General features: G+C 39.9%; 1 protein-coding gene across 3 annotated transcripts in view; it reads right to left on the reverse strand.

Moving 5' to 3' along the window:
• Positions 1–20,636, reverse strand: part of UNC79 (unc-79 homolog, NALCN channel complex subunit) — a 258,645-nt gene that overhangs the window by 118,466 nt on the left and 119,543 nt on the right. For all 3 annotated transcript variants that reach the window (XM_029952060.1, XM_029952061.1, XM_029952059.1), the window contains 8 exons: positions 15,060–15,250; positions 14,357–14,480; positions 12,284–12,424; positions 9,981–10,202; positions 7,713–7,940; positions 3,142–3,283; positions 1,798–1,877; positions 1,565–1,713 (listed from right to left, as the gene is read on the reverse strand). In XM_029952060.1, coding sequence (XP_029807920.1) covers positions 1,565–1,713; positions 1,798–1,877; positions 3,142–3,283; positions 7,713–7,940; positions 9,981–10,202; positions 12,284–12,424; positions 14,357–14,480; positions 15,060–15,250 — 1,277 coding nt within the window. The remainder of the gene's footprint in view (positions 1–1,564; positions 1,714–1,797; positions 1,878–3,141; positions 3,284–7,712; positions 7,941–9,980; positions 10,203–12,283; positions 12,425–14,356; positions 14,481–15,059; positions 15,251–20,636) is intronic.

Raw genomic sequence — 20,636 nt, forward strand, 5'->3', positions numbered from 1 at the left:
ATAGGGTATCTCTATTTTTAACTTTTTGAGGAACCTCCACACTGTTTTCCGGAGTGGCTGCACCAGTTTGCATTCCCACCAGCAGCACAAAAGAGATCCTCTTTCTCCGCATCCTCGCCAACATCTGTTGATGTTGAGTGGTTAATGTTAGACATTCTGACAGGTGTGAAGCGGTATCTCCTTGTGGTTTTAACTTGTATTTCCCTGATGACGAGTGATGCTGAGAACTTTTTCATGTAGGGGACACTATATTCTTAAACCATCCAACAACTGATTACTAACTATTCCTTTTTTTTATCTTTTCTATTTCTAAAGAATCTAGTGAATAAAATTATTATTCCTGTTTACATATTTAAAAATCAGACTCAATAAAAGAAATAAAAGTTATACCCATAAGAAAATAAAAACAAACACTATTCAGTCCCTATTAGCAAAAGACAGAAAAAAATTAAAGCAAAATTATATTGACCAATAACTATCCATTATTGATTGATTATTCAATATTAATTTATTGATTAGTTTTATTATATAAAAGAATGGACAAACGTTAATTAGCAAAAATAAGGCAGTGCCTACAACATTTTTTTACAGTTTATTTATTTTGAGAGAGACAGACAGCACAAGTGGGCAGGGAGCAGACAGAGACGGGAGGAGGGAGAGCCCCAGCAGGCTCTGCGCTGTGAGCACAGACCATGGGGCTCAAACCCAAGAACCTGTGACATCATGACCTGAGCCAAGACAAAGAGTCGGATGCTCAACTAACTGAGCCACCCAGGTGCCCCTACAATATGTTTTTAAAAGTTAATAAAAATGAGCTAATTAAACCCATAAGAGGAGTAAAAATACAAGAAATTAGAGTTTCCTAAACTCTTTCTATAATCAGAAAAGATAATGAGTGGAACAAATATGGCTTATAATAACACTAAAATTTCTTTCTAAAAGAGAACAAATAAAAAGGTAGAATGAAAATAATGAAAAAATGTGAGGAACATAAAAGAGGACTTGAATAGAGAACTCATAATTTTTTAGAGGAAAGGTTCTTAATTAATCTATAGATTTGTTTCAAATTACATCAAAACCCAAATGAGCTTTGAAATTAAAAAAAAAATCTGAAGGCTTTTAAGGAAAACAGACATTGGAGAAAAGCAAAATAATTATAAGATTAACAAGGCTGCCCTAAAATATAGTAAATGATATACTGAAATTTTAAAAAAAAGTCATTCCCACAAGCAGTTGGGCTGCCCTGGCTCCCAGAAATTACTCAAATGAGTTGGTAAGACTTGTTCTAATTTTTTTTATTTATTTATTTTTGAGAGACAGAGAAAGACAGTGCAAGCAAAGGAGGGGCAGAGAGAGAGGGAGACACAGAATCCGAAGCAGGCTCCAGGCTCTGAGCTGTCAGCACAGAGCCCGACGCGGGGTTCAAACCCACAAACCATGAGATCATGACCTGAGCTGAAGCCGGACGCTTAACCGACTGAGCCACCCAGGCGCCACGACTTGTTCTAATTTTGATCTTCACACCTAAGGCCTAAAATAGAAACAAACAAACAGGAAAACATACCTTGCAATCAACATATGATCCTGAATATAGGCTAAAAATTGAGGATGGTCTTTTCTAGCAATGTATAAACACTCTCCATGTAGACACAGAATCTTCAGGCAATTGAGCATATTAAAAAGAATGTCTGGCTCTTCAAACTTAGCCATTTCCTATGCAAAGAACCACATGGTTACTGAGTTACCCTAAACACCAATGCCACCAAAGCAAATCCTTATATGTCTCAAAAAACATACCTGGAAAATGGTGTATATTAGTCTCAAAGTTACTGGAAGCTGTTGGTAGCAAAACTTTCTCTCGGTGTCATTCTTTATTGCTGTGAGGAAATCATCACACAAAGGTTAGCCTATCTTTTGCTTTTCCCAACCACCACTCATGACCTGATCGACACCATAAAACCAAAAGGAGAGTAAAAATATATACAATACATTAAAAGGCATGTTGTGTAATGCTTTTATTGGTTCTCCAAAGTAGCATATATCCCTTCTATGATGCAAGTGCAGGAAACCTTCTAGATTCAGGGTTCTCAGCTTCCCTTTTCCACCGTATATTCATACGTCCTTGGCTCCTTAAAATCACCCCAGCCCGGCTCTAGGCTCCTGTGCGCAGAGACTTCAGCTGCCACCCAGAGGGGCCTGGTGTCTGACTAGGTGTGCCTTCCTTACAGAAAGGAAGATAAGAAGGTGTGAAAGAGAGGTATTCAGGTCATATTAGCACCTAAGGAGGAATTTACCCCCTGGACTCATGCCAAAGGGAGTGTCTTAAGTTAGGCATCTTCAAATCAGAACAACTACTCATGGTTTTATCTTCCTGTGAGTCTCTCTAATACCTCTCCTCCTACAAGTGGGGAGGATGGTCAATGGTACGTGAGGCACACTAGAGAGAAGAATTCACAAGTTAGCCAGATGTAAAAACCAGTGTAAAATGTTTTCAAATCATTATTCTAAGTTTTGGCAATTTCTTGAACCAGAGACAACAAGAATCACCCTCTTAGCATACATACTAAGTAGTTCATTAGTGATCTTGCACTTTAATGTTATTTTAATCTTTTTTTTTTAGAGAGAGAGCATGTGAGCAGGGAAGAAGGGCAGAGGGAGACAGAGAGAACTTCAAGCAGGTTATTGGATCGTAAGTAAAATTCTTGCTTCCTTTAGGCCCTGGGGCACAGAAGCTGCATGAGCTCAAGTTCCATTGGCTCTATCCCAAAACACTATGCTTTGGCCACATGCCCTATGTGGCTGTCGAGAGTGCCAGAACCCCTCTCCAGTCTTTGAGCCTTGGTTCAAAGCTACTTCTCCACGAGAACGGGATACACCGGAAATAGGCAGGTGCTGCTGACCTGGCAGCGTTTTGTTGATAAGAAACACGTGCTGCCAGAAAGAGGCTCAGTGACAGCGACTCTGCTGGAAGCACGTCCTGGGCCTGTTTGTTCACTTCATAATCTGAAGGGAAATGGTTCATTTGCACCAGTCTCTGCTACAGACGCCGAGCCTGAACTTGCCCAAATCTATAGTAATCTAAAACCCCAGGGTTCTGCACGTCAGGCCTGTGGAAGCTGGGATATGCCAGCGTTCACCTACCAGTGTGCTCCGTGGACTCGGTGCGGCTGCCTGGGTTCTCTCCATGCTTGGTTGCTGGATTCTCCTCCTCCTCACCTTCAGGGCCTATAATAAACTCTGGTCTGGAGGAAAGGAGGCTGTCCTCAAGGCTGTCTGTGGGCTCCTGAAACAAACACAACAAGCGGCCGGGTGAAAGCTTGTTGGGGATGTAAAGAATGGTTCAATCAAGATCGACTGAGCGCCTGCTGTGTGCCAGCCCTGTCCTGAGCACCTGCTGTGTGCCAGCCCTGTCCTGAGCGCCTGCTGTGTGCCAGCCCTGTCCTGAGCACCAAAGGTCAAATCCATCTGCTTTCTATAATAATTAAAGGGGATTTGGATCAGCTGTTACCAAAACATTTCACTCCCTTGAAATAAATATGGAAAAATCTCAAAGACATTCCTAAATCGGCCTAGGTCAGCTTTCCCTATGAGCCTGGCTCACTCATCAAGTGATTCCAATCCGTACGTTCAATAATTGTACCTAATTAGCAGATAATAATAAAGGATTCACAGCAGTATATTAAGATACAAACACTGGTTGTCTGGAGAAGCCAAATTTTTAGGAGCAAGAAATTGCTATAACATGTGAATTAAAGAGGGTTAGGTATGGCAACCCAAGTGTTCATCAACAGACAGACAAAACGTGTTATATACATACATGAAACATTAGTCATCCTCACAAAGGAAGGAATTCTGACACATGCTACAACATGAATGAACCTTTAGGACACTGTGCTAGGTGAAATAAGCCAATCATGAAAAGGACAATTATTGCATGGTTCTAGAAAAAGGAGGTCTCTATAGTTAAGTTAAATTCAGAGATGCAGAAAAACAGAACAGTGGTTTCCAGGGGCAAACAGGAGGGGGGATGAAAGGGAATTACTGTTTAGGGGGGATAGAGTTTCTGTTTTGCAAGAAGAAAAGGTTCTGGAGATGGGCTGCACAACTATGTGAATATGATAAACATATGTTTATAGATAATATATGTCATATATAATGTGTATGCATAAAACAAGCTGAAAATGGTGAAATTGGAAAGAGAGAGCGCGAGAGAGAGAGCACACTACTATGGCTGCCACTTAAAACATCCATCTCCAGTTACCCTCTTATTCCAGCCTTTCTCTTTCCTTCAAGTCCCACTTCAAACATCCTCATTTCAAATCAGACTCTTTTGGCTAACACTTTAATCGATACACATTTTCTTAAGAATTATTTGACAGCCAGCTCAAAGCCAGGAGATCAAGACACATGAAGTGCCAGGCCACTCACAAGAAAATGAGCACAATGGCTCAAAGGGCCCTGAGGAATATCTCTGCCAACTTCTCAGTTTTGCTAAGGCTGACCCTGTCCCTAGGTCACCCATGAGCAAGGCACTAAATCAAATTATAAAGTGAGCTTCGGGGTGCCTGGGTCTCAGTTGGTTAAGCATCCGACTTCGGCTCAGATCATGATCTCACAGTCTGTGGGTTCAAACCCTGCATTCAGCTCTGTGCTGACAGCTCAGAGCCTGGAGCCTGCTTCAGATCCTGTGTCTCCCGCTCTCTCTGCACCTCCCCTGCTCACTCTCTGTTTCTCTCTCTCTCAAAATAAAATAAAGACATTAAAAAAAAATTTTAAATTATAAAGTGAGCTTCATGAAATTCAATGCAGTGAAGAGTTTCTTGCTACTTACTGACTCCTCAACATTCATCCCAAAATGTATGTGTCTGGAATCATCCTGCTAGGTGACAGGGACTGGCGCTGTCCACCTTGCCTACTAGCTTAAGCCTTCTGCTAGCCCTTCCACTAAATCGTCACCCTTATCCCCTGCCTGTCCCAGGAAGAGAACTAAAGAGCAAAGGGGGCTGACATGCATAGTGAAGACCATGCATTCTAAGGCATAGGCCCCTTTTATTGAAGAGCATCTCTCCCATAAACCTCTGAGAGCGGAGAAGAGAATCCTTTGGCTTCACCTCCAGATTTGTTATTTTCAGCACATGACAAATGTCAAGCAGCATCATTCACATGGAAGATTGGATGTCTCAGCTCCTCCATACTTCTGCTTACTCCTCGTTTCCTGGGATGGTGCTGGGTAATGGACACAGCACAGACAGTCTGCTGGGGACAGGGTAAGGCTGGGGACCTCTGCCTGCATCACCTTCACTCTCTCATTTCCTCCCTGAAAGAGAGGTCTGCACTTCATGCAGCCGTTATCCTCAGCTGATTCCGTTCTTAAACACACTACTGGAATTCCTGGTTACTCCCATCCCTAAGGGCATAGAGGACCCTCAATCTTAGAATCCCCTGGGCACATTCAATCCTTTATTTTTCCTCTCTTCTCTTCATGTGATCAACTATTCCTTCTTTTTTAAACTGCCTCCTACCTTAGTTTTGGAGTTCGTGTTTTCCCCTGGCTGTTCCCCTGTGTCTCTGGCACCTTCTCATTTTATTTCTGGTCTTCAATTCTCCTGTTTTCCCTTTTAACAGTTGGTACTTCCCAGAATGCTAATCGTGGCTCTTTCTTCATTCTATGCATGCAAGCACAATATGCTGGCAGCTCCAAACTTATCTACTTCTGACCTTCCTCCTAAAAACCAGGTCCACATGCCTGCTGGTCATGACAACCCCACCAGGATATCTGAAGGCATACCAATCCACTATGTCTGAATATGCCTGCATCGTGCCCACTCTGGCCAAAAAGATCACTTCTACACCAGTAGTAATCTTCTATAATGACAACGTTACCAGCTCCCAAGCCAGAAAACATGAATTTGTCCTCAACTTTTCCATACTTCAATGCTAACTAAACACCAAGCGCTGCTGATTCTCTTTCCTAAAAATCCACCAGGCCTGCCCCTTCTCTTATCCCCACCACCATTACTGTAATTCAGACTTGCCCATTTCCTCCCTGAGTGACCACATTAATCTTCTGACTAGACACTTGTCCCCAGGGTCCAAATCCTCCAATCCCTCTTCACCAGTGGTAGGATGAATTTCTCAAATTCATCACATTGTATCACCACCCTGATTAAATTCTTTGGGAGTCCCCCGTTCACTAAAACAAAATCCAAACTTCTTATTTTGGCAGACAGAACCCTTAATGAATGCAAAAATAAGACCAAGGCCATCTTGCTTGACTCAGCTTTCATTCACCACTTTCCCATCCTGGTCACTGCTCTAGCAACATGGAACTTCCTGCAGTTTCCTGAACGTACCAGTCCCTGCTTTCCTCCGCATCATTAAAACAGAATGAGTGTTCTGGGTCTCAAAAGTTCTTCCCTACCACCTTCCTTTCATTAACTCCACTCCTTTCAAATATGAACCCAGGAGCTCTCTCCTCCCTACCACACCTCCCGGCTGGATCTGCTGACCCTTCTCTGCCCCATAGTCCCCTTGTTCAGACCTCACTCATCACATTCATCACTATGTCTAATGGTTTTTCATCTACTTAAACACTTCTCTAATTAGATCCTAAGCTTCTTGATTTTAATTTTGGATTTTTTTAAAGTTTATTTTATTTATTTTTGAGAGAGAGAGAGAGAGAGCACAAGAAGGGGAGGCGCAGAAAGAGAGGGACTGTCAGCATGAAGCTTGATGTGGGACTTGAATTCATGATCTGTGCGATCATGACCTGAGCTGAAATCAAGAGTCAGACACTTAACCGACTGAGCCCCCCAAATGCCCCAATTTTAATTTGTTTTTACATCATCTAGAACTGTGACTGTTTTTTTGGTTAGGTACCCAATGACAATGTTGAAAGGCCATACTACAAAGATGTTATTTTGTAACATATAAGACAAACAAGTTCAGTAGGTGGAAAGGTATTTAAAAAACTGTAGAAAAAATTTACTGCATGTATGTTACACCTCAAAAAGATTTTTTTAAGAAGTCGCTTTCTACTAAGATAAATATGAGTAGAAAGGAAGAAAAAGAGAAGACAGCAAACAAAAGCCCAAATAATACAGATTCATCTACCTCTGATGGTGTGAGGGTATTTTGGAGATGTGTGTGTCTTAAATGAAAACTGACTAACTAATAAATAACTAATGCATAGAGTAGTAATGTATAGAGTAGCATGGCACATATTAGGTGTTTCCTATTGAAATAATTTTCTTGGAAAGTAGTAAATGAAATGAAGTATTTATTGGTTGTTGATGAAGTCAATGGGTTTTCCAAACCAGAGTTACCTAGGAATTCTCAATACCCATATCCAATCTACATCTCTGATATGCATATTTTATAGTTTTCATTGTTATCTGAACTTTGTAATATAACTTTGTAATAGAAGTTATTTCAAGAATACCAGCAATGTTTTATATTTATGAGAGTTGTATGAATGGATGCACCACAACCCTAACTCAAGACTCAAGAATTCTGTATGATATAGCTCCAGCTCATGTCCCTTTCCAGGAGCATAAGTTGATGGGAGAAACAGGAAAGCTTTTCTTTTACCATAGTCTCACATATAACCCAGCATGGAGTACAATGTAATTTTGGAAGAAGACCCCATTATACCTGCTTCTATAATTATTATCACTCTCAGACATGGGCCATCTCAATCTTTAACTTCTTACCACCAACCGGCTTTCTTCTTTAGGAGCCAGTCTCTCCAAGAGTTCACAAGCAAGCTGATAGCAGAGAATACTGGACTGACATAGGTTACACTCAGTTGCCTTTTCTTCCTTCTGGCAGGTATGGGAGCCCCCCCAGGGGGCTTGGAAGACATTGTTTATAATGGAAATAATGTCCTTTGATAAGCTGTGTTCTAAACCCATGGTGATCCCATCATCTTGTAACTCCATCTGAAAGACATCAAAATAAAGGCCAAAAAAAAAAAAAAAAAAAGAAAAGAAAGAAAAGAAAGAAAGAAAAAAGGGAAAAAAAGAAGGAATTTGGTCCTTTTATCCAATATTCCACTGGCATTGGGGATAAAATTTACTAACAACAATATTAAGTTATTTAAAGATGATAAGACCATGAATATACATTGCTTTCCATGGATTCTTCTAAAAAGACTCTAAACACAAGACAAACAATGGAAATTATTTTTAAAATCATGTAGGACATTTTAAAAAGTTGTTTTTTAAACTTTTCACTTTGTGAAATTTTATACATTTAAAAAATGCTGCTCCTCACCTAATGTCCAGATCTTGGTTTCTAAATACCATTATCCATTATCCACTAAGAGGAACCAGGGCTCCTTGGAGAAATGGCTGATTTCAAGGTTGGGGCTAGGAAAATATAAAATGAGCCTGGAACATCTTGTTATGCCAGAAATTAAGGAAGTGTTCAAGGAATGATTGGGATATGTTAAAAGAACACAGGAGCCAGCCTGAAGGGACTCCCACTGGTCAAATACAGGACAATATGAACACCAAAATAAATAATCATAGTAACAGATTTTAACTCACTGAATGAAATAATTGATGTGTACATGCAGGTATAAGAAGATGAACAAATAAATATAGAAATGGGAGAGAAGAGAAACTGTTTCTTCAGTAGAATGCCAGCTAATAAATTAAAAGAAATGATAAAATTAGAAAATTATCATTTGGTAACCATCATAGTAATAATTGATCTAGGCATGAATCAGCCCTGGATGATAAAACTATTGGGTGCGAGTCTGATGAGAAACACGAAATCTCAGCCTGCTAGTTACTTATTAATTACAAAGGGGGAAACAGTGACTTTGGAGTAGAGAAATGTAGCAGAAATCACCTTCCCAAGTTATCACCACCATGTGAGGCAACATTATCGTGTCATGTGCCTCCTAATATGATGCACTGGAAAGGATATAACATCACACTAGTAGTGTTACTGCCAAAAATGCTTAGCCTAAATAGATTCATAAAGAAACATCAGACAAACTCAAATTGAGGGACATTCAACAAAATAACTGGACTGTACTCTTCAAAAATATCAAGAACATGAAAGATGAGCAAAGACTGAAGAACTGCTCTGGATTAAAGAAGACTAATAAGACAGGACAAATATTTGCAAGGAGTGATGCTGGGTTGTGTCCTAGATCAAAAATACTTTTTTTCTTTTGCTATAATGATATAATTATTACATCAACTTAAAAAATGATTAATTTCTATGGGTCAGATAATAGATAATAGTATTATAACAATATTAATTTCCTAATTTTGATTGATTTCCTTATTTTTACATGGTTATATAAGAGACTGTCCTTATTTTTTAGGAAATACATTCTGAAGTGTTTAAGGATAAAGGGGCACCATATTTGCAACTTACCCTTAAATGGTTTATTTAAAAAATTCTACAACTCATACATACATATACAGATTAAGAGAGTGATAGAAATAAATGTGGTAAGTGTTAACACCTGGATAATCTGAGGGCGGAGTATTTGGGAATTTTTTGTGCTATTCTTGCAACTTTTTTGCAAGCCTCAAATTATTTCAAAATAAAAAGTTAAGAAGAAATGTTCTCCTGACCAGACTTTTAAACTTTTTTGAAATTACCTTCAAAAATCAATTTCTGGAATATATTTAAATCAGCCCATCACCATAGAGTTGTACCTTGCTTTTTCTAGCAACAGCATTACTCAGTTCACCAAATTTGTTCAACAGAATCTAGTCTAATGATGCTAGAGTGTTTCTAAAATTCATACCCATTCTCATATGTCAACATCATTGCAGATATTCATACAAATATCTTTCAGAACTCCAGGGAATCCCAAAAAGGGATCTGAAAGATGGCTTGAGTGATGGCACATCATTTCAGCAAGTATGAAGATGTCAAACACATAGCAAGAATCACTTTACAATGCTTTCCCTAGCTCTTCACCTCTGAACTAAAGAAGTTCATGCTTCAGCTACCTGCTTCAGGAGAAGATCAAACATGAGGATGAAACAATTTAGATTCATTTCATCATCTTCACAATCAAAGTCAATAGTCCTTCCTCCTGGGTGTCCAAAATTCTTGAAAGGGCTATGAAATGGACTACGCATAGGACTCCGAAATGGACTCTGAAAAGGACTATGAAATGGACTCAGCATATTGTGCTGAACTCGTCGGCCAGGATCAGAGGCGACACTCACCTAAAAGAAAGAACATCAACACACATAAGTGAACTCACAGAAACTAAAATGGCTATATAAAATATATGGGGACTCATGGAAGGTATTTCCAGCTGTCACACTGATTTCCTTCCTTAGTCAATAGCATTAGTACTTCCAAACACTATGGATCTTCTCAAAATATGAAAATAAGAAATAAAATCATCTGAACTTTGTGACTGATTGTCAGGTGAATGAAACATCAGCACCCTGAAGAATGAAGGCAGCTGTCTTTGCCATTATACTGCTCATCCCATCACACATTTCCAATTAAAGTACATTGTTTGCATCAACCTAAAACCATAACCTGGTATTGCAAGGTCAGTTTTAGAATCATAAGCACAAAATCTTAGTTTAACATGACTGATTAAAGATGAATGGCATCTGGATATTATAACTATTAAACTATCAAGGGAAAACAATATATGTCAAATCTGTTGTACTGGTTACTCTCCATTCGCCTACTCAAGCCCCTCACTGTCCTCTTCTACCCTGCTCTATGCCCAAGAATGCCAAGAATGGAGTCTCTCCCAACTTTCATGCTAGCTGGCTTCCAGTTGGGTTCAGTCAATGGGAGACACCAGCAGAAGCCCTAAAGCTGAAGGAGAGCGAGGTAGAAGTGTATCTCCCACTCCCTGCCTGCTCTGATGCTACATCTCTGACAATCTCTCCATTATTCTTCCAGCCAGCCCTTCCCTAAAACTTCATAACTCAATGGGCTCCAGGAACTCTTCTCCTTATTCCTTCAACCTTAGGCGTCCAATGGCTGGAGTCTAGGTGCCTTACCAACCCTTACTGCTCTCTTAAATTTCCCATAGCTCTATGGGCAGAGTCTCCATGAAAGTCTCTTCATTTGAACCATCTAGGATAAATTCTGTACCAGGACCTTGACTGGCATACCTGTATATCACTCTGAAATCATATTTTTCTCTCTTAAAGATCTAATAACCAGAGCGTTCCTTAAACATCATATTTAAACTAAAGAAAAAGAGTACCCCATCAAGAAACAGAATACCTGGATATTGATAGTGTTATCTATGGCAAGTCACTTCAGCTCACTGTACTTCAGGCTAAGTATTTGTAAAATGAGGACAATGAACTCTTCTCCAACTGCCTCACACAATTCTGTGATATGGTTTACTGTGATTATCTTACACAGTATATAGTATCAACTAAGTTATGTAATATTAAACGTTACAGAAAAAAAACAACATAAACATGTTTGCCAGCTGGTTCTTAGGAGGCAGACAAGAAAAGTAGTGATGATTAAAAATCCAAAGAGAGCACTGAATACAAACTATGACCCCATGATTTTGATATATTTTCTAGTCCCTAGATATGAGGTCGAATGACAGTAGGAAAGATGGTATGGAGAGGCTGACAAGGGAAAGGTGAGAACAGTCCCTGCCTACCACCACACTGAGAGTGAACCTCTGCAGAGCAGATCCTAGTCTAGAAATGTCAGCAGGTCAACAGAAGCTCTAACAGGTCCTCCACAGAAATCTTATCAAAAACTCCCAGTTGTTTTCCTACACCTCAGACTAGATTATGTTGACTTTTCTCATTCACAACAGTACAAAGGGGCCCCCAAAATGGACTCGGTTGGTCCACAGTGACAGTATCACTCACAGGCACCATCAAATGACCGCATCTTCTCAAAACATGATAGAACAAAACATCCAAACTTCTCATCCCCAAAGTGAAGCACTGATCTGCCTAATAACTGGTAAACAATTCTTATTCACCAGGGGACCAAAAGAAACAAAAAAAAGAATAATACCTCAAAGCGACTCTTTTTGCTTTCATCAAGGGTGAGAGATAGCTAATAGGTATGTGCAGGAGAAAAACTCAAAGGAAAATGAAAACTCAATAATTTGTTGACTAGATTATACAGAACATATCTTAGATCAATGTTTTCTATTATTTAACATGCTTAATGATTGACAGAGTGAGATGGGATGAGAAAGCATTTTCAGAGAAGTTAACTATGATGCTACTTTTAGACCTGGTATAATTGACAAAATCTTAACAAGTAAGACAAAAACAGTTGTGGCAATAATTACCCTTCGAGCTGCAAGGTTCCCTGCCAGTTCACTGACTCTTGATTTTCTTTGATTTGCCCGTTCTTTAACAGAATTAACTCCATCAGAAAACATACTTATCAATAGTTGAAGTGGAACCATGATGTCTAACTCCGATAATACCTGGGGAAAAAAGGCATATATCCCCCCAAATATAAACTTTAAAACTCAAAAAAAACTGCATTTAACATTTTTTTCCAAAGTGAACTACTGAACATAAGGATACTTAGCCTTACGTATATTCTATCAGTGCAGCCAACCTCAATTTTTCAAACTAGAAAATCAAAGTTATTATCGGACCTTCCATCTTCCCCATGCCCACATCCCATAAACTGCCATGTTATTCCTACTAAAACTTCTATCCTTTGACACTGTCTCCTCTTTTCCACAGCACTGTTAGTGCCTTATCCACCATCTTCCTCCTGGACTAGTATAACCTGTTTGCGATCCTCCTCCAGTCTACCCTCCCTCTGATCTTGCTTTCTGATGCAAGCTCAGTCTGCCAAAATCAAGTGCCTTTATCTGTAATGAATTTTTGGAAATAGATGTATCTTTTCTTTAGGCAGAATTAATCCATTCCCCTTCTCTGCTTCCTTAGAATTTTGTACATACATTAATTAGAGCAATAACCACTTTTCATTATATTTGACTGTTGGGTATTGTTTCTCCCACTGTGAGCTCCCCAAAGAAAGGGAGCATGAGGAAAGGACCATCTCTTATCCCATTTTCATCCCTGTGCCAATTACAGTGCCTGGCACAGAGGAATTCTAGAAATGTTTGCACAATTAATTAATAAATGAGTCAACTCCAATCACTACACTGTTCACTCTATTCGCCAAATGGTTAGACCAATGGTTTAAAATCTCCTTCGCTTGCAGCACCCTGTCTTCAAACCAGAACGCTGGGAAAGCCCAGTCCACAAAACACGCCGCTGCAACTGCTCTAGCCAGGGTGAGGACAGAGGTTTAGAGTCCTTCCTGCTCACACACACACAGCTCCTGCAGGGCGTGTCTCAGTGACACGCCTAGCCATCTGTAGAAGGCCTGGCTTTCCTAAAATGAGAAATTCTCTTGCTGAGATCTCCTTGGGGATGAAATGTTAAAATTCTGCATCCAGAAGGTGACTTTTTAAAAAAAGGGTCCCTTTACTCTCTATCAGTTGTGAAAAATACTGTTCCTCAGTTTAGAACCCAGAAAGGCATCTTCATGACTTGAAAAGCCGTCCTTCTGTGCTTCAGCAATGTATCTGCACCCACAGCTAATCTAGACATTGACTCGGGCCTCCTTTATTGAAACTAGCCAAACTTTCGGACAGACATTCGACTCAATTTAGTAAATTTTTAAGAACATCCATTAAATAAACACAAGGCATGTGCCAGAGGCTGAGAGGAAAGGATGAAGGGAGGTATGAATTCGAAATGAAAAAAGACCTGCCTGGGTCCCTGAACCCCATGCATTGGCGCTCAGGAGAGGAGACAAAAATGAGCCCAATGTGAGGCTGAATAAAATTTACACAAGGAGCCTGTATGAGTACTGGGGGAAGGAATAACGAAATCCGAAGAGAAAATGGGGCTGCGAAGAAAACTTCATAGAGGAGATCATTTTTGAGTTGGGCTTTGAAGATTAGCTGGAGTTACAAATGCAGGCTGGGAGCAAGGCCTTCCAGGCTGGGCAGTAGCATGAGCTGCTCCCTAAGTCAGCAGCTCTCAACCCTCCCAAGTAAAGCACCCATTTAGTACAAAAAGATGTATAAGAACCCCACAAGACAGCCTATTATACATTTAGAATCTATTGATGGAAAAATACATAAGGACCAAAAGCTATTATGAATTCAGTAATAGTATTGCATAAATCTATATTTTATTAACCATAACTATAGCTGCATATATTTGAAATATAGTTATTTATCTATGCAGTGAGTTATTAGTCTATGTAGTCCTTAGGAAACGTGCAAATTTATGGACTCTGCAGTAACTCCCTGCTCCTCTACCCAGTGATCTAAAGTTCCCAGGCTAAGAACTATTGCCCCAAATGATTAAAAGTACTATTTACTCACATGAAGCCACAGTAAAGCTTGTTCCTGCACAGAGGAAGGGTATCCTGTGAACCGACAACTAATAAAGCCAAACATTTCTTCCAATGAAAAAGGTAGAGGACAGAGCTCAATGTCAAACATTTTGCTGGAAAGCAGAGCAACGAAAGTAAATGACCAATGGGCGTATATTAGAATTGAGTTGCATTTTTTTAACTGTATCTTATCTGGGGAGCCAAACCCTTTGGATTGGGCTGTGTTCTGAATGTTATTATCATGTTACATTTTACTATAATAGTTTCTGTCATTAGAATAGATATAAAGAATTCATACTGTTGTTAATAACATTAGTGTTTATATTCATATTAGGCTTAACAGAAAGAATTGCATTTCTAAGGAATTAGAGTTGCTCCCCAGCATCTAAAAACATTATGTCTTTGCACTTTCCCCACTTCAACCAAATCACAATTATATTTGAAAGTAAGCAAACAATACGGTGTATCCATTATTCCACAAGAACAAAATCTTTTCTCAACAATTCCAGGTCATCTGAGCACAGTTTACTGCAACTACTTCAAATTTTTCACCTTCAAATTTCTCCATAGGGTTGTTAAAAAGTAAACAAGATTATATAAAATACTTAACACAGTTCCTGGCACACATTACATGCTCAATAAACGTCAGACATCATTATACTTGTGGTGACTTCATTTAACTACTTACCCACCTCAATACTTCCCTGAATTCTTTTAACTGGTTATCTGGGACTTCTGTCCTGACGGCTTCCAGCCACTCGGGCATAACACACTCCCACACGGCCTGGCTGATGACATTGTAGGGGATCAGGCAGAGGATTCGGTTGAGGCCTTCCTTCAACTGAGTCACCGCGCTGCAGGATTTATCCCAGTGCCCACCAACCTGAGGGCACCCCCACAGCCACAGGGGAAAGGAACAAGATGCACCTGTTAACGTTATACTGTAAGGACTCCCTAAAGGAAGTGGATCCAGACAAAGACTGAAATCCATTACGTCTGAATCCTAGACCACGTATCTTCAGAGTGAGATTTGTAAGAATCTACAAACCACCAGGATATATTAATTACAAAAAAGAAACCATAGTTACAAATAGGTCCAAATATTAATCACAGACTGAATTTGAACTATGCTACTGCAGTCCAAATCACACATGAATTAAAATTCCAAAGATTTATTCCCAACAGGATGAGCACACAGTTGGAGCATTGTTAGTTCTAAAGTTTGATGGGGGCACCTGGGTGGCTCGCCCAGGCGCCCCTATAATTCCAATTTTAGATGAAGATCTTACATTCTTATTATGTATGCCAAAGTAACAACAGCTCAACTGGTCCTGAATCTTTACCATATAATACAAGAATTGTTGGAAACTACCTTATTTTAAATGAATCCAATTTTAAACATTTAATTATTATCCTAGAATTCTAGGTTATTCAAAACAATTAAATCAGTTCTACTTTTATTAATTTTTTAATGTTTATTTATTTTTGAGAGACAGAGAGACCCAGCATGACCAGGAGAAGGGCAGAGAGAGAAGGAGACATAGAATCTGAAGGAGGCTCCAGGCTCTGAGCTGTCAGCACAGAGCCCGATGCGGGGCTTGAACCCATGAACTGCAAGATCATGACCTGAGCCAAAGTAAGCCACTTAACTGACTGAGCCACCCAGGTGCCCCAAATCAACTCTATGTAAAGCTCAAATATCTATTTGGTATCATATTGTCCAAAATTCTAGATGACTGATTAAAAATTTGCAGGAAGTGACTACATTTCTGGGACTGTCACTGCTCTTAGTTACAGACTCAGGAGAGCTATACCAATAATGCCAACAGGGTGGAATGTACCCTTCCCCAGGTTTCTTTGGCTACGTAGTTATGGTTAAGGCACAAAAAGGCCTAAGGGGTTTTTTTCTTGTTGTTGTTGTTTTAAAGTTTATTTATTTATTTTGGGAGTGGGCAAAGAGAGGAAGAGAATTCCAAGCAGGCTCCAAGAGCTGAATGCAGAGCCCAACATGGTACTCAAACTCATGAACCATGAGATCATGACATGAGTCAAAATCAAGAGTCAGACGCTCAACCTACTGAGCCACCCAGGACACCCCAAATGCCTGCCGGTTTTGAGTCACATTCTGGAATAGGTATCTCTGTGGGGCTCCTAAACTGTCAACAGCCAGACAATGGATCCTTTGATTTGGAAAAGCTGTTATATTTAAAAGGATTTTAGGGAGTTCTCACCTTAAACAAATGTCATACTCCCAACATGGGAGGATCAAACTGGTAAGACAGACAGACACACACAAAATTGCAGCTAGCCTAAAAGATTCCCCTAGCAACATTCTAGAACAGGAATCAGATTTAGAACAAAAATTAAAATCTGTCCCTACCATGAACTCCCCTCCACCACCCCCTCCTGCACATGACCCAGTCAGAGGACCATATCCAGAGCGTGATCGGAGGTATTATAGAGGGCTTCCCTCTGAAGTTTAACTGGCTAAAGTGGAATGATGTACTCAGAAGAAAGGAAAATATCCTAAAGTCTTTGCTGAACAACTTATAAAAATATTGCAAAGGCACACAGCTCTAAATCTACACATCCCACCACACAGGAATCTTCTGTTTGCCCCTTAACTGGAAATCCTGTCTCATTGATATAAAGAATTCAAACTAATGCAGTTGAGTGGGTAGACCACCTCCTTACTTAAATATTATCAAGGCTGCCATCTCATTCTTTGAAGAATTAAAAATAACTGTCCTCACCTTACTAATTGAATCTTTACAAAAACATAACTGTGGTTCTAGAAGTATCCCAATGCCCACCCATGCTTTTTACCAATCCCGGAGCTTCCCAATTCATCTCAAGATGCCTGCAGATACTATAGAAAATCAGGACACACAACAAGGAGACTATCCTGCACGGAAGACACACTTTATCAGTGACTGTCTGAGGCCTCGGTTTCCTCAGGCCAATTCCCCTGATCTCTCCTCTCCTCCCCACTTGGATCTACTCAAGACTTCAGACTCAGCACAGATTCACCAACATTTTGCCCACCTCCCACACCCCTCTTCCCTTACAATGCCTGCTCCTAAAAGCTCCATGCTACCAAGAGAATTCATTGCTTGTCCCAATCAAAACCCTCTTAGACCAGTGACTTTCAAAGTTTGTACCCTTTCTCTCCTCCTTTGAGATGTAAATCTACTCAAGACTGTCTTCTCAAGGTCCTGAAAGCTTCTCTCTAGGATCCAAACTTCCGAGGAACTAGCTGACTCTCAGCCCAAGGGGTGTCTTGCTTTTTCTTGTACTATTGCCTATCATGATAAAAAAACAGAGAGAGAGAGAAATTTATTCTGCTCCTGAGAAGCTCCAATTAACACCCTCCTTAGCAAACCTCCAATGCCTTTTTCCTTAGCATATTCCAACCTTTAAAAATGAATAAAGAAGATGTGGTTTATCCATACAATGGAATACTACTTGGCAATGAGAAAGAATGAAATCCTGCCATTTGCAACAACGTGGATGGAACTGGAAGGTATATTATGCTAAGTGAAATAAGTCAGTCAGAGAAAGACAGATACCATATGTTTCACTCATATGTGGAACTTGAGAAACTTAAGTTTCTCATGGGGGAAAGGGGAGGGGAAAAATAGTTACAGAGAGGAAGGGAGGAAAATCATATGAGACTCTTAAATACAGAGAACAAACTGAGGGTTGATGGGGAGTGGAGCAGAGGAGAAGGGAAAATGGGTGATAGGCATTGAGGAGGGCACTTCTTGGGATGAGCACTGGGTGTTGAATGTAAACGATGAATCATGGGAACTACCCTCGAAACCAAGAGCACACTGTATAAACTGTATGTTAGCCAACTTGATAATAAATTTTATTAAAAAGAAATAAATAAGAAATGTCACTTCCTGAAAGGTCCAGGAAACTTAGAATATATTGGTGACCTCAGAGAGAAATGTACCCAAGTCTAGAGGTACTGCAGATGAAGTATGATGACAAGTTACTGGCTTAGCATCCTAATCTCTAGTGGTTTTTAGAAGCCCAATCAGATTCTACATAAAAATCCCAGCAAAGCCAACATTAAAGGTCTATTTGGTCAATTACCATTGTCACTGCCTCTACATAAATAATTAGGCCAAATTTAATGAGACTAGTCTTATTTTGAGAATACGAGTAATCTTACTTTGATTATCTTTGATCAAAAGGAGGGGACATTTTATGTTTCAAATGAAAACTAAACCCACCCTTGTGAGTTATCAGATTCTAGTCCTGCTCATTGTCTTTGAGCTATTTGTCACCTCCTCATAAACTGAATCCTGCTGTCTCACACATTTTGTGAGTAACTGATGTTTCCAATTTCCCTCCCATCCTGCTGACTTGTGTCACTGAAAAGTAAAACCTTAAGGCCCAGATCTTTATTGAGACTCTAGGTTGTCTTGTCCAAAAGCCCAGCAAGCTAGAGCAAGACAACTTGATTTGAACTTCAAAAGACTTGTGGCAACAGCCTAGGCCAGTCGGGAAGCTCACCAAACACCCCATCTTCCATGTGTTGCTCATAACCGATGACTTCAATCTATCATCTAAAGACACCTTGAGGGGCACCTGGGTGGCTCAGTCAGTTGGGCAGCCGGCTTCGGCTCAGGTCATGATCTCGCGGTTCGTGGGTTCGAGCCCCGCGTCGGGCTCTGTGCTGACAGCTAGCTCAGAGCCTGGAGCCTGCTTCGGATTCTGTGTCTCCCTCTCTCTCTGACCCTCCCCTGCTCGCGCTCTCTCTGTCTCTCAAAAATAAATAAAAGACATAAAAAAAAATTAAAAAAAAAAAAAGACACCTTGAGCCCGACACCTACCAGTCCTGACTGGCTGCCTTCTGGCCTTGGAAACTAGGCTTAGAGCCTACTGTACCATTAACCTCAGTTTGTTTGTTTGCTTGTTTCCTTGTCCTAATCTATGCCTGCTTCCTCCTTTGCAGATCTCTTACCTGGAAGCTCCTAACCCAAATCTACAGCTGTCAACCCATCTTCCTTTTGGTGTGAAACTTTAAGAGAAGTTTCATGTGAGAGAAATGTAGGGAACCAGTCAGACCCCTAGACTTGGCATAAAGATAATTTTAATGAAAACATTTGAACTAAAGACACGGAGAGAAACCTTATCCCAACGTCACTTGTCTGACTAAAGCAGAGCTTCCAGAAATATCACTTCCATTAAAGGAAGTTGCTTGTGAATTCAGCTGCTGTGGAGACAGACTGCCCAGTGTCACTAGAATCAAAAGGCTCAACAGAACCGTCCATACCTTCCCATTGCAGCCCTAACTCCCCACCCCACACTTTTTATCTTTGGCTACTAAGGGAGGGAGATACCTATCATTGATATTCAGTGACGTACTGAGCACTGACTATAAGTATATATAAACTTTGTTTTTTCTCTCCTGAATGTGTCTGTTGTAGGCCCTCAACTATCATTACCTCTTATCTTCAACAATCAGATCAGACCAATCCTTTACTATTCCAATGGAAATAATAATAGAACACATATCAATACAAAGAATGCCATCAAATAGGGAATTTTTGCTATGCAAAAATCCAATTTTATATGTGAGTCAGTAGGTGGCACCAAAGAAGAAAAAAGTGTTATCTTGAATCCCGCACAACTACTCTGAGTCCCGGAAACCTAACAAAAGCTATTTCTTTAGATGGTTTGTGGTTTTTTTTATCCTTAAATGTCTTAATTAGACTGAAAAATGGCTCAATATATCATTGAAAGCAACCCAAAATAAACACAAAATAAAATTCAGAAAGTATCTTTAAAAAATTTCCTATATTTCTGCCAAAAACTGATTCTGGATGTCCACCTTGCTAAGTTAGACACAAATTACATTGTATTTTTAAAATATGGGGTCTTACTGGCTGCATATCTGAAGCCTATAATCCACTGAGCAAAAGGATGTGCTCAGAGGACTCTGTCCTATAAACTAGAGGACAGGGAGCATTTTGGCATGTCCTGAGCCTTTTTTTTTTGGCATTTGGCATTTGGCATTCCAAATGAGAGGGCAGGGATTTCTACCAATCACTTCTAGAAATATATGTGAAACCACAGAAATTGCTCCTAGTCAAATGTTAGCCTTTAGACAGACAATAGATCAGAGAAGGACCAACACCTAGCAATCTCATAGAGAAACTTTTTTCTTCTGTTTCTTAATTTAAAAAAAAAATCAGTAATGTCAGGGAAGAATCCCCTTTCAAATTCTTTTTTGTTTGTTTGTTTGTTTTTAATTT

The sequence above is a fragment of the Suricata suricatta genome, chromosome 9 (genome assembly GCF_006229205.1).
Source record: "Suricata suricatta isolate VVHF042 chromosome 9, meerkat_22Aug2017_6uvM2_HiC, whole genome shotgun sequence".
Taxonomy (NCBI): domain Eukaryota; kingdom Metazoa; phylum Chordata; class Mammalia; order Carnivora; family Herpestidae; genus Suricata; species Suricata suricatta.